The following is a 14,907-nucleotide window of genomic DNA, read 5'->3' as shown; positions in this document are numbered from 1 at the left end:
AGCTATCTCCTATACCCCTGTATTCCCTCACTTGTACTGAGAGCTATCCCCCCTACCCCTGTATTCCCTCACTTGTTCTGAGAGCTATCCCCCCTACCCCTGTATTCCCTCACTTGTACTGAGAGCTATCTCCCCTACCCCTGTATTTCCTCACTTGTACTGTGAGCTGTCCCCCTACCCCTGTATTCCCTCACTTGTACTGAGAGCTATCTCCCCTACCCCTGTATTCCCTCACTTGTACTGAGAGCTATCTCCCCTATCCCTGTATTCCCTCACTTGTACTGAGAGCTATCCCCCTACCCCTGTATTCCCTCACTTGTACTGAGAGTTATCCCCCCTACCCCTGTATTCCCTCACTTGTACTGAGAGCTATCCCCCCTACCCCTGTATTCCCTCACTTGTACTGAGAGCTATCTCCCCTACCCCTGTATTCCCTCACTTGTACTGAGAGCTATCTCCCATACCCCTGTATTCCCTCACTTGTACTGAGAGCTATCCCACATACCCCTGTATTCCCTCACTTGTACTGAGAGCTATCTCCCCTACCCCTGTATTCCCTCACTTGTACTGAGAGCTATCTCCCCTACCCCTGTATTCCCTCACTTGTACTGAGAGCTATCCCCCATACCCCTGTGTAATGTTTGGACCCACACACACACAGAAGGCTTTTGCTGTAGGCTTTATTTCACAAACTGTAAGGCTGCCAGCTCTGCTCACATGGCTGTATCAAAACCATAGTGACTATGATACTATCTGGCTTGCTGGAAAGGGCGCCCTCTAATGTCAGCAGTGCTGCATAGTATTGAACATTAACAAAACATAATAAACATCAACAGGGTTTCTGTTGAACACTACATCCCTCCCTTAATTCAGATTTGAAACAACATAAGATACATTGGCTAAAACAGATAATAGCAATGACTTTTGCAATGTGGTCAAATATGTTTAGGTCTCATAGTCTTTGAGATATGCAGGAGGCTTTCTTCCGGTTCTCGCTGGATATCTGTTAGTGGACACAGGTGTGTGCTGTCCTGATGTGTTTTCTTCTTCTGAGCTCCTCTCTGTAGGGTCATCATTGTTTGTTTCAGTGTTCTCTTGAAATAGTCTTTGCAAAGGCACGTCATCATCATCACTATCAGATAATTCTCGATTTTGTTTAGAAATCCTTTTGAAATAGGAAGCATTTCGGGTAATACTGTGCCGATCATTTTCTGCGGTTACCATAGAGCCCTTGATGCTTGTAACTGTATATGGTTGTGTATCATACAAAGGATCCAGTTTGTGTCTTCTCTGTTTCTGACACAGGACTCTGTCTCCCACTGCCAACCCAGAGTGTCTGGCATGATGATGGGTGTCAGAATATGCTTTCATTTTGGATTTAGCTCTAAAATCTTTTTCAAACAAATCTCTATCCACAGTCTCAGTTTTGCTGTCACTAATGTCTGGAATTTTGGTCCTGAGTTTGCGGTTGAACAGCAGCTCTGCAGGTGATTTGTCTGTTGTGCAATGTGGGGTGGACCTATAGTCTCTGAGAAAAGAAAACAGATTTTGTTTCCATGGCCGGCCTTCTGATGCAGTTGCTCTAAGGAACTTCCCCATCGTCCGCATGAACCTTTCCACCTCCCCGTTCGCTTGAGGCCACAGTGGAGTGATACGCTTATGTTTAAATCCGAGGTACGAAGCAAAGTTCTTGAATTGTTCTCCATTAAAAGGTGGGCCATTGTCTGTTTTTACAGTCTGTGGAATGCCCAACAAAGAGAACACCTTGTCCAGAGCAGGTAGAACTGCAACAGAGGAAGTTGATCTGACAATTTCAACCACTGGGAATCTGGAATAATCATCAATGATAACCAGCAGGTATTCACCAGTTTGAAATGGTCCATAAAAATCAATGCTCACATTACACCAGGGGGCTGCTGGTAAAACAGACATTTGTAATGGTTCCTTGTGTGTACCAGGCGTTGTTGCCTGACACGCAATGCATCTTTGCACCACCATCTCTGCTCTCTGATCTATGTTTGGAAACCATACTTTTTCTCTAAGAAGTCTTTTCATTTTTACTATACCTTGGTGTCCTTCATGGGCTAAAGACAACACTCGATTTTGTAGACAGTATGGAATAAGTATTCGATTATCCCTTAGGAGGATGCTGTTATCATCACTGACTGTGAGCTCCTTTGCAACTCTTTTGAATGTTGTGAGCTTTGTTGAATGTTCGGTGCTTTTGTCTACAGTGTACCATTTACCATTGCGTATTAGTTCCGCAAGTGCTTGTAATACAGGATCTTTCAGTGTGGCTTCCTGAAGCTCTTGAATTGTAAGGGCCTTTGGGACTGCATGGTTGGACACAAAATTGACATACTCTTCTGCTACTTTGCATTCTCTGGAATTTTTTAAAGGAGTAGATGGTATGGGGTGGCGTGACATGTAGTCTGCTGGATTAGCTTTACCAGATTTGTATACCACATGGAAATTATATGGCTGTAGTCGTAGGCCCCATCTCTCTATTCTGGCTGGAGGTTTAGATTTAGGATTATTCCAGATGAGCTGTAGTGGCTTGTGATCTGTCACTAGAGTGAAAGGACTCCCATACAGGTACAGGTGAAAATATTCACAGCTCCATACTATTGCCAATGCTTCACGCTCTGTTTGAGAATATCGTTTTTCTACATCACTGAGTGAACGGCTGCCATATGCAATGACATATTGTTTACCTTTGTGTTTCTGTGTTAGTATGGCACCAAGGCCAACTGGACTAGCATCAACTATTAGTTCAGTTTCTCTGCGAGGATTGAAATATGACATAATCCGCTCACTCGTTAAGCTTTGTTTTAGTGTTTGGAAGGCACTCTTCTCAGTTTCTCCCCAGTGCCAGGGTTCACCTTTTTTTGTCAGATCTCTCAGTGGAGCTGCAAGAGTAGAAAAATGAGGAATGAAACGAGAACAATAGTTAGCCATTCCAAGGAAACTGCGTATTTCGCTGGCATCTTTGGGAGCACTTGCCTCATGAATGGCTGCAACCTTTCTGGGGTCTGCAGATACACCATCTCCAGAAAAAATAAAACCATAGAATTCAAGCTGAGTCTTATTAAATTCACATTTGCTGTGGTTCAATGTTAAACCTTTGTCATGGAGTCTTTTGAATACTGCAGTTAGATTGTCATCATGTTCTTTCTGGGTTGCCCCATACACCAAGATGTCATCACTGAAATTTTTCACACCTGAAAGTCCAGACAGCGTTTGCTGTATTACATTCTGGAACACTTCAGCAGCAGAAGATACCCCAAAACTCAAGCGTTTGTACCTCCACAGCCCAGTGTGTGTGGAAAATGTTGTTATGTATCTGCTGTCTGGATGCAGTTCAAGTTGATGATAACCTGCTTTTAGGTCCAATTTTGAAAATATTTTAGCCTGGTTGAGGTCATGGATAATATCATCTATGGTCGGCGTGATATGACGCTCTCTCATGATTGCAGTGTTAGCTTGTCGCATGTCTATGCAGATTCGAACATTGTCAGGGTCTTTGGGTTTTGGTGCTGTTACTATTGGGGAGACCCAAGGTGTGGGCCCATATACACGTTCAATAATACCCTGCTTTTCAAGGTTTTCTAGTTCTATGCTGACTTTTTGCCGTAAATGGAAGGGAATTCTTCTGTGTGGCTGTATTATCGGTTTCACAGCAGGATTAATGTGAAGTTGCACCTGGAAGTCTTTTAACCTTCCAATTCCATCAAACAAGTGATTATATTGAAACACTAGGTTATTTGCGACAGAGTGTGAACTAGTTGAGACTGCGTTCATGAGTTTGATTAGACCCAGGCAAGATGATGTTTCAAAACTCAAAAGTGAATTATGATTTCCCTTGGTCACATAAAACCATGTTTTTAATTTTTTGTCTCTGAATTTACATGTGGTGATGAATTTACCACATATATCAAGGGGTCTTTCTGCACCATATGCATATATTTTAATACTGCTTTCTAACAGTTGTTGTTGTGGTTTTAACAGCTGAAATGTAGATTCTCCAATGAGATTCACAGCAGAACCAGAGTCTATCATTGCAGTGATTTTAGTGTTGTCAAGGAGAACATCTACCTGTGGTTGTTTGCCTTTGCACTGGGTAGTGGCCACAAATGTATATTCATTTTCATCACTGAAAGTCTCAGGCTTCATTATTGTGTGGGGTGTGACATGATTCACTTCCCTTGGTTGCACTTTGGTGTAAGAATGTGATTCACTTTTATAAAGCAGGTTTGTCCTGCAGTGTTTTGCAAAATGATTCATTTTACCACAGGCTCTGCATTTCTGGCCTTTTGCTGGACAGATTCCTGTATGTGGGTAAGAACCACCACAGTTTCTGCATGAAGTGAGTGACTTCTGATTATATTTGGTATGTGCAGTGGTATAAGCTTCAGCAGTCTTGTTTACAGCACACTGATCAGTAGTGGATTTGCTTTCTATACCTGCAGCTTGTTTATCAGAAATCTCTAATGATCTGCCATAGTCCAGTAGGGTTTTTAAAGAGAGCTCAGATTCTCTTAGTGCATATCTCCTGAGCTTGGAGGAAGTGCAGTTTTGTATTATTTGTGCTTTTATTTCCTCATCAGTGTTAGAGAAATTACAGTATTTAGCCAGCAAGCGTAATCTAGTGTGATATGCATCCAGAGTTTCATCTGACTGCTGTGTTGCTTGTCTGAATATATAGATTTCATACTGTGTATTCCTCTTAGGGTTGAAGTATGCAGTTAGTTTCACTTTCAGCTCTGTGTGTGTCAGTGGGTTCAGCCAGTGTGTCATAGATATCTTACACCTTTTCCCCAGCTAAATGCAGTAATAAAGCTTTCTTTCTGTCAGCATTAGTGACATCCATAGCAATCAGATAATTTTCAAATCTTTGTATCCATCTCATCCACCTTTGCCCAGCAGAGTTAGGTTCAGCATCAGAGTCAAATGGTGGAAAAGTGTACTCAGTGCAAAGGGCCATGACAGAGGAGCATAAATGCAGGCTACTCACTTTTAGTAAGAATCAGTCAATAAAATGATGCAGAATGTTGATCCTCGTCGCCAGTTGTAATGTTTGGACCCACACACACACAGAGGCTTTTGCTGTAGGCTTTATTTCACAAACTGTAAGGCTGCCAGCTCTGCTCACATGGCTGTATCAAAACCATAGTGACTATGATACTATCTGGCTTGCTGGAAAGGGCGCCCTCTAATGTCAGCAGTGCTGCATAGTATTGAACATTAACAAAACATAATAAACATCAACAGGGTTTCTGTTGAACACTACACCCTGTATTCCCTCACTTGTACTGAGAGCTATCCCCCCCTACCCCTGTATTCCCTCACTTGTACTGAGAGCTATCCCCCCTACCCCTGTATTCCCTCACTTGTACTGAGAGCTATCCCCCCTACCCCTGTATTCCCTCACTTGTACTGAGAGCTATCCCCCCTACCCCTGTATTCCCTCACTTGTACTGAGAGCTATCCCCCCTACCCCTGTATTCCCTCACTTGTACTGAGAGCTATCTCCCCTACCCCTGTATTCCCTCACTTGTACTGAGAGCTATCCCCCCTACCCCTGTATTCCCTCACTTGTACTGAGAGCTATCTCCCCTACCCCTGTATTCCCTCACTTGTACTGAGAGCTATCTCCCCTACCCCTGTATTCCCTCACTTGTACTGAGAGCTATCCCCCCTACCCCTGTATTCCCTCACTTGTACTGAGAGCTATCCCTCCTACCCCTGTATTCCCTCACTTGTACTGAGAGCTATCCCCCCTACCCCTGTATTCCCTCACTTGTACTGAGAGCTATCTCCCCTACCCCTGTATTCCCTCACTTGTACTGAGAGCTATCCCCTACCCCTGTATTCCCTCACTTGTACTGAGAGCTATCTCCCCTACCCCTGTATTCCCTCACTTGTACTGAGAGCTATCTCCCTACCCCTGTATTCCCTCACTTGTACTGAGAGCTATCCCCCCTACCCCTGTATTCCCTCACTTGTACTGAGAGCTATCTCCCCTACCCCTGTATTCCCTCACTTCTACTGAGAGCTATCTCCCCTACCCCTGTATTCCCTCACTTGTACTGAGAGCTATCTCCCATAACCCTGTATTCCCTCACTTGTACTGAGAGCTATCTCCCCTACCCCTGTATTCCCTCACTTGTACTGAGAGCTATCTCCCATACCCCTGTATTCCCTAACTTGTACTGAGAGCTATCTCCCCTACCCCTGTATTCCCTCACTTGTACTGAGAGCTATCTCCCATACCCCTGTATTCCCTCACTTGTACTGAGAGCTATCCCCCCTACCCCTGTATTCCCTCACTTGTACTGAGAGCTATCTCCCCTACCCCTGTATTCCCTCACTTGTACTGAGAGCTATCCCCCCTACCCCTGTATTCCCTCACTTGTACTGAGAGCTATCCCCCCTACCCCTGTATTCCCTCACTTGTACTGAGAGCTATCTCCCCTACCCCTGTATTCCCTCACTTGTACTGAGAGCTATCCCCCTACCCCTGTATTCCCTCACTTGTACTGAGAGCTATCCCCCCTACCCCTGTATTCCCTCACTTGTACTGAGAGCTATCCCCCTACCCCTGTATTCCCTCACTTGTACTGAGAGCTATCTCCCCTACCCCTGTATTCCCTCACTTGTACTGAGAGCTATCCCCCCTACCCCTGTATTTCCTCACTTGTACTGAGAGCTATCTCCCCTACCCCTGTATTCCCTCACTTGTACTGAGAGCTATCCCCCCTACCCCTGTATTCCCTCACTTGTACTGAGAGCTATCTCCCCTACCCCTGTATTCCCTCACTTGTACTGAGAGCTATCTCCCATACCCCTGTATTCCCTCACTTGTACTGAGAGCTATCCCCCCTACCCCTGTATTCCCTCACTTGTACTGAGAGCTATCTCCCCTACCCCTGTATTCCCTCACTTGTACTGAGAGCTATCCCCCTACCCCTGTATTCCCTCACTTGTACTGAGAGCTATCCCTCTACCCCTGTATTCCCTCACTTGTACTGAGAGCTATCTCCCATAACCCTGTATTCCCTCACTTGTACTGAGAGCTATCCCCCCTACCCCTGTATTCCCTCACTTGTACTGAGAGCTATCCCCCCTACCCCTGTATTCCCTCACTTGTACTGAGAGCTATCTCCCCTACCCCTGTATTCCCTCACTTGTACTGAGAGCTATCCCCCCTACCCCTGTATTCCCTCACTTGTACTAAGAGCTATCTCCCCTACCCCTGTATTCCCTCACTTGCTAAGAATCCATCCAGCCCCTTCTTAAAGGAGAACTAAAGTCTAAAATAGAAAATCAGTAGAAATGCTGTATTCTGTATACTGAACATAAACATAAACATTCTGAACTTACTGCACAAGCCCAGGGGTTGAGAAGCCTAATTAAAATAATGATTTATGCTTTCAAAGTTGTCCACAGGGGGCCGCCATCTTGTTACTTTGTTAGACCATCTTCTATAAGATCTGGCTCCTGCACATGCTCAGTGGGCTCTGGGCTGCTGTTGGGAGGCGGAGCTTAGGGAACGTAGTAAATTATCAAAACAACAGCACAAAGCCAGTGGCTGCATAAATATGCAAAAGAATCCTCCAATGAGAATCCCAGCTGATGTGAGTAAATCCGGCTCCCTGTTCTCTGTTCCTGCAATTGGAGTTGGGAGCAATAAGCACAGTTTCCCAGCACTGAACAAGTCTGTCCCTTTATCCCCATGTCTGATTCCTGTGCCATATAATGACGGGAAAATGCCATCATTATCTCTATATGTAAGGTACCAGCAAGGGGCCTGACACAGGGAATCAGCATTCTCATTGGTCACTTCTCTTGCATCTATAATGAGATGTTTGCTCAGTAGAATTCTGATTGGTGAATTTTCTTGCATCTATAATTATGTTTTTGGCAACTTCTATAGCAAAACTCGGGGCGCAGTGGGACAGCATCATGGCTGGGTTTGCAACCCCTTTAAAAGCACGTGACTTTGGTCACTTTGGTCAAAGTAAAAACATTTTAAAGCGCACACTTCTATATAACCCTTCCATAACCTACTTTGCAAATTCAGATTCAGTTAAAAAAGGATTCAGGGTTTGACAAAAGCCGAGAATGGTGGATTCGGTGCATCTCTACACGTAACTTTTTAAAGCCATTGACAATCAATGTTTAATTGATGGACAGTTGCTTAAAATTACATTTATTTTTTCAATTTACAGGTTTACCTATCACAAGGTTGTGCAGGATCAGTTTGGAGCATTAGCCCCTTTCCCCGGAGACAATTTCTAACAGTTTTATTGCGAAACAGAACCAGTCATTTTATAGTTCAGCATTATTTATTAGTATTTATGAAAACTCCCATCACTGTTGTTAAAACATTATTATTTCCCCTTCCCCCCCAGCTAAACCCGTGTGTCGGGATCCGGTACAAGTTAAACTTCTCAGTAACGGCAGAGTTCGGTTCTACCTCACCCTACGGAGCTTCTACCCCCGAGATATTCACATCAAATGGAACCTTGGGGAGACACGATATACTAAGCCCCCCACAAACACAGTCACCAAATCAGATCTCACGTATGATATCACCAGTGTCTGTAGCCTCCCTGGGTATCTGTTCTGCAATCCCAAATATAAAGCCCATGTGACCTGGAACCATGTGACTATGGAAGCCCCTGAGTCCCGGGAACTGTGTGTAACAGGTGGGTAGGTAACTGGGCCTGGGGTAGGGTTAATATAGGAACATAATGTAGGGGGGGTTATACACAGATCCCCAGTATAAAGCCCATGTGACCTGGAGCCAAGTGACTATGGAACCCAGGGAACTGTGGGTAACAGGTGGGTAGGTAACTGGGCCTGGGGTAGGGGTAATATAGGAACATAATGTAGGGGGGGGGGTTATACAGAGATCCCCAGTATAAAGCCCATGTGACCTGGAGCCATGTGACTATGGAACCCAGGGAACTGTGGGTAACAGGTGGGTAGGTAACTGGGCCTGGGGTAGGGTTAATATAGGAACATAATGTAGGGGGGGTTATACACAGATCCCCAGTATAAAGCCCATGTGACCTGGAGCCATGTGACTATGGAACCCAGGGAACTGTGGGTAACAGGGGGGTAGGTAACTGGGCCTGGGGTAGGGTTAATATAGGAACATAATGTAGGGGGGGTTATACACAGATCCCCAGTATAAAGCCCATGTGACCTGGAGCCATGTGACTATGGAACCCAGGGAACTGTGGGTAACAGGTGGGTAGGTAACTGGGCCTGGGGTAGGGTTAATATAGGAACATAATGTAGGGGGGGTTATACACAGATCCCCAGTATAAAGCCCATGTGACCTGGAACCATGTGACTATGGAACTCAGGTAACTGTGGGTAACAGGTGGGTAGGTAACTGGGCCTGGGGTAGGGTTAATATAGGAACATAATGTAGGGGGGGTTATACACAGATCCCCAGTATAAAGCCCATGTGACCTGGAGCCATGTGACTATGGAACCCAGGGAACTGTGGGTAACAGGTGGGTAGGTAACTGGGCCTGGGGTAGGGTTAATATAGGAACATAATGTAGGGGGGGTTATACACAGATCCCCAGTATAAAGCCCATGTGACCTGGAGCCATGTGACTATGGAACCCAGGGAACTGTGGGTAACAGGTGGGTAGGTAACTGGGCCTGGGGTAGGGTTAATATAGGAACATAATGTAGGGGGGGTTATACACAGATCCCCAGTATAAAGCCCATGTGACCTGGAGCCATGTGACTATGGAACCCAGGGAACTGTGGGTAACAGGGGGGTAGGTAACTGGGCCTGGGGTAGGGTTAATATAGGAACATAATGTAGGGGGGGTTATACACAGATCCCCAGTATAAAGCCCATGTGACCTGGAGCCATGTGACTATGGAACCCAGGGAACTGTGGGTAACAGGTGGGTAGGTAACTGGGCCTGGGGTAGGGTTAATATAGGAACATAATGTATGGGGGGGGTTATACACATGTAGGGATCCATAGGGTTAACTAGTCCCTATGGCTTTAAACCCTGCAGCTTCCTGGTTTGTGCTGTTACTGGGCAAAGACCCCTGTATCAGTTTTGAGTTCAGATGTGTGATTATTGGTTCACAGGGAGACCACTCCCTTGGCACTCTGATATAGTGTTTAGCAGGGTGGGTCTGCCTCTTTGGCTGCCTGTGTTCACAGGGGAAGGAGCACTGTGCTGGAGGCAAGGAACTAGGCCTCCAGTAAAGCCATGTGCCCCAGAGTGTGGTCAGCCACTCTGGTGAAGTCGGGGACAGGGACCCCGTGAATGAGGAGCAGTTAGATAGCAAGTTTTGTGGAGCACTTTCTAGGAAAGTGAGATAGTGAGGGAAGAGAGCACGAGCAGTTTGGCTCAGAGGAAAGTAGCTGTGGGAGTACCTCCCAGACAGGCACTGTGCCTTAGTGTAGGGCCACGGTTTAGACCTAGGAGGCAGGTAGATTGAACCCTGATCCAAAGTTGCCGTGGGGCCTGAGGAGTGTGGTATCCAGCTAGCAGTTCCACAGAGTGAGCAACTGAACCGGTGGCACTGATCCTGCCGGGCTCAAGGGGAGTTGGGAGGAGCGGGTGTGCCCCCTCTCTGTGCTGTCCTCAGAGAAAGCTATGCTAACTGATGTGTGTGAGTATATTGTATAACCCTGCAAGTTGCTTGTTGCTGAAAATAAACCAGTTCTACTGTTAAACTGCAAGAACCTTCTGGCGCCCATTTGTTATTCTGCACTGCACACAGCTACAGTGGGTTGTAGTTGCACTACACCATAGCTCCGTTTGGTTACTTCCACATAGCGAAGGCCCATCCTGAAGGATTGAGTCACGTGTACCCCATGCTCAAGGCCTATCTAGCCGTGCTGTTGGCTTGTTACAGCCAAGAAAGGGTTACATTTATGGCGCCCAACGTGGGGCCTAGTTCCTTTGCCTCCAGCACAGTGCTCCTTCCCCTGTGAACACAGGCAGCCAAAGAGGCAGACCCACCCCCCTGCTAAACACTATATCAGAGTGCCAAGGGAGTGGTCTCCCTGTGAACCAATAATCACACATCTGAACTCAAAACTGATACAGGGGTCTTTGCCCAGTAACAGCACAAAACCAGGAAGCTGCAGGGTTTAAAGCCATAGGGACTAGTTAACCCTATGGATCCCTACACACAGATCCCCAGTATAAAGCCCATGTGACCTGGAGCCATGTGACTATGGAACCCAGGGAACTGTGGGTAACAGGTGGGTAGGTAACTGGGCCTGGGGTAGGGTTAATATAGGAACATAATGTAGGGGGGGGGTTATACACAGATCCCCAGTATAAAGCCCATGTGACCTGGAGCCATGTGACTATGGAACCCAGGGAACTGTGGGTAACAGGTGGGTAGGTAACTGGGCCTGGGGTAGGGTTAATATAGGAACATAATGTAGGGGGGGTTATACACAGATCCCCAGTATAAAGCCCATGTGACCTGGAGCCATGTGACTATGGAAGCCCCTGATTCCCGGGAACTGTGTGTAACAGGTGGGTAGGTACCTGGGCCTGGGGTAGGGTTAATATAGGAACATAATGTAGGGGGGGGTTATACACAGATCCCCAGTATAAAGCCCATGTGACCTGGAGCCATGTGACTATGGAACCCAGGGAACTGTGGGTAACAGGTGGGTAGGTAACTGGGCCTGGGGTAGGGTTAATATAGGAACATAATGTAGGGGGGGGTTATACACAGATCCCCAGTATAAAGCCCATGTGACCTGGAGCCATGTGACTATGGAACCCAGGGAACTGTGGGTAACAGGTGGGTAGGTAACTGGGCCTGGGGTAGGGTTAATATAGGAACATAATGTAGGGGGGGGTTATACACAGATCCCCAGTATAAAGCCCATGTGACCTGGAGCCATGTGATTATGGAACCCAGGGAACTGTGGGTAACAGGTGGGTAGGTAACTGGGCCTGGGGTAGGGTTAATATAGGAACATAATGTAGGGGGGGTTATACACAGATCCCCAGTATAAAGCCCATGTGACCTGGAGCCATGTGACTATGGAACCCAGGGAACTGTGGGTAACAGGTGGGTAGGTAACTGGGCCTGGGGTAGGGTTAATATAGGAACATAATGTAGGGGGGTTATACACAGATCCCCAGTATAAAGCCAATTATGTATTTAAAAATCTGCTTTAGTTTTAGCTGGTTGCCATGTAACATGTCCCAGAAAGAGGTGATTGGGTGCATGTTTTTGTGAAGTGTATGACTATGAACGTTGCATTCATCCAGGTCATGGTATATCTAGTATAAGTAAATCTAAAGCAACTGGACTCTCTGAGTAAACATTGAAGACGTTTCACTCCTCATCCGAGCAGCTTCTTCAGTTCAACTGACTGGTATGGGAAGTCCTCAGCATATAAACTCTCCCACTCATCCAATCACAGTGGTGCAATGTCTATCACTACACAGAGAGGTGACACCTGGAATTCATAGAGGTGTGACTGCTGTGGGGTTACTGTGATAGGGTTACCAAGGTGTCATGTGACTCACAGAGACAGGTGTATTACATGTGAGAGTTGCATGAATAGAGGTGGGTACAGGTGTTAGATCAGCATCTTATGTTTGTATGTATATCTTTATTTATTTATTATTTATTTTAAGTGCTACTTATATACGCAGCGCTGTACAGTAGGATACATTAATACAAACAGGGGGTTAATAAGATAATAGATAAATACACAGTATAACAATAAATACAGATAAATACAGTTGCAATAAGTTAAGAGTGGAGGACACAAGAGGAAGGAGGTCCCTGCCCCGTAGAGCTTACAATCTATATAGGAAGGAGGTCCCTGCCCCGTAGAGCTTACAATCTATATAGGAAGGAGGTCCCTGCCATCTTATGTTACATAGTTACATATTTATATAGTTATATACAGAAGAAATGAGGTGCCGCACTTGCAGGTCTTAAAGAGCTAAAGTCTAAAATAGAAAATCATTAGAAATGCTGTATTTTATATACTGAACATAAACATAAACATTCTGAACTTACTGCACAAGCCCAGAGGCTGAGAAGCCTAATTACAGTAATGATTTATGCTTTCAAAGTTGTCCACAGGGGGCCGCCATCTTGTTACTTTGTTAGACCATCTTTTGTAAGATTTAGGGCTTGCACATGCTCAGTGGGCTCTGGGCTGCTGTTGGGAGGCGGAGCTTGGGGAACATAGTAAATTATCAAGTCAGGTAATATCTGCCATAGAAGCTGATTAATAATTAGAACCATAATATGCAGCCTGCACTGGTTCCTGTGTTGCCCTGTAATGTAATGTGGGGTTTAGTGTTTTTGTTTAATGAAACTTTCCCAGCTCCCCAGAGCCAGTGGCTGCATAAATATGCAAAAGTATCCTCCAATGTGGTGAAACTAATCATAATTCTCATTGGTCATTTCCCTTCTATAATTTTTTCTTCTCTCTATAGAGAACTAGGGGGATCTAAAACGTAATCCTAGAGGGATTCCCATAAATGATACTGGCCAAATGATCCCATTGGCACAGAGACACAGGTGCATCATGGGTACAGGTACATATAAACTAGCGCTGCCCTATTATACACATTATATTACAGGATATTATATACATTCCTCTCCCCAAGGCAAAGGAACTAGGCCCCCAGTAAAGCCATGTGCCCCAGAGTGTGGTCAGCCACTCTGGTGAAGTCGGGGACAGGGACCCCGTGAATGAGGAGCAGTTAGATAGCAAGTTTTGTGGAGCACTTTCTAGGAAAGTGAGATAGTGAGGGAAGAGAGCACGAGCAGTTTGGCTCAGAGGAAAGTAGCTGTGGGAGTACCTCCCAGACAGGCACTGTGCCTTAGTGTAGGGCCACGGTTTAGACCTAGGAGGCAGGTAGATTGAACCCTGATCCAAAGTTGCCGTGGGGCCTGAGGAGTGTGGTATCCAGCTAGCAGTTCCACAGAGTGAGCAACTGAACCGGTGGCACTGATCCTGCCTGGCTCAAGGGGAGTTGGGAGGAGCGGGTGTGCCCCCTCTCTGTGCTGTCCTCAGAGAAAGCTATGCTAACTGTGTGTGTGAGTATATTGTATAACCCTGCAAGTTGCTTGTTGCTGAAAATAAACCAGTTCTACTGTTAAACTGCAAGAACCTTCTGGCGCCCATTTGTTATTCTGCACTGCACACAGCTACAGTGGGTTGTAGTTGCACTACACCATAGCTCCGTTTGGTTACTTCCACATAGCGAAGGCCCATCCTGAAGGATTGAGTCACGTGTACCCCATGCTCAAGGCCTATCTAGCCGTGCTGTTGGCTTGTTACAGCCAAGAAAGGGTTACATTTATGGCGCCCAACGTGGGGCCTAGTTCCTTTGCCTCCAGCACAGTGCTCCTTCCCCTGTGAACACAGGCAGCCAAAGAGGCAGACCCACCCCCCTGCTAAACACTATATCAGAGTGCCAAGGGAGTGGTCTCCCTGTGAACCAATAATCACACATCTGAACTCAAAACTGATACAGGGGTCTTTGCCCAGTAACAGCACAAAACCAGGAAGCTGCAGGGTTTAAAGCCATAGGGACTAGTTAACCCTATGGATCCCTACACACAGATCCCCAGTATAAAGCCCATGTGACCTGGAGCCATGTGACTATGGAACCCAGGGAACTGTGGGTAACAGGTGGGTAGGTAACTGGGCCTGGGGTAGGGTTAATATAGGAACATAATGTAGGGGGGGTTATACACAGATCCCCAGTATAAAGCCCATGTGACCTGGAGCCATGTGACTATGGAACCCAGGGAACTGTGGGTAACAGGTGGGTAGGTAACTGGGCCTGGGGTAGGGTTAATATAGGAACATAATGTAGGGGGGGTTATACACAGATCCCCAGTATAAAGCCC

The 14,907-nt window shown here is 46.1% G+C and overlaps 1 protein-coding gene across 1 annotated transcript in view; it reads left to right on the top strand.

Moving 5' to 3' along the window:
• The window catches only part of LOC101732019, a 100,796-nt gene that overhangs the window by 44,465 nt on the left and 41,424 nt on the right, over positions 1–14,907 (top strand). Inside the window, exon 9 of the mRNA XM_031892896.1 lies at positions 8,415–8,711. Within this exon, the coding sequence (XP_031748756.1) occupies positions 8,415–8,711 (297 nt within the window). The remainder of the gene's footprint in view (positions 1–8,414; positions 8,712–14,907) is intronic.

The sequence above is a fragment of the Xenopus tropicalis genome, chromosome 9 (assembly GCF_000004195.4).
Source record: "Xenopus tropicalis strain Nigerian chromosome 9, UCB_Xtro_10.0, whole genome shotgun sequence".
NCBI classification, from domain to species: Eukaryota; Metazoa; Chordata; class Amphibia; order Anura; family Pipidae; genus Xenopus; species Xenopus tropicalis.
The sequence above is the reverse complement of the archived record's forward strand: the minus strand, read 5'-3'. Positions and strand labels throughout refer to the sequence as shown.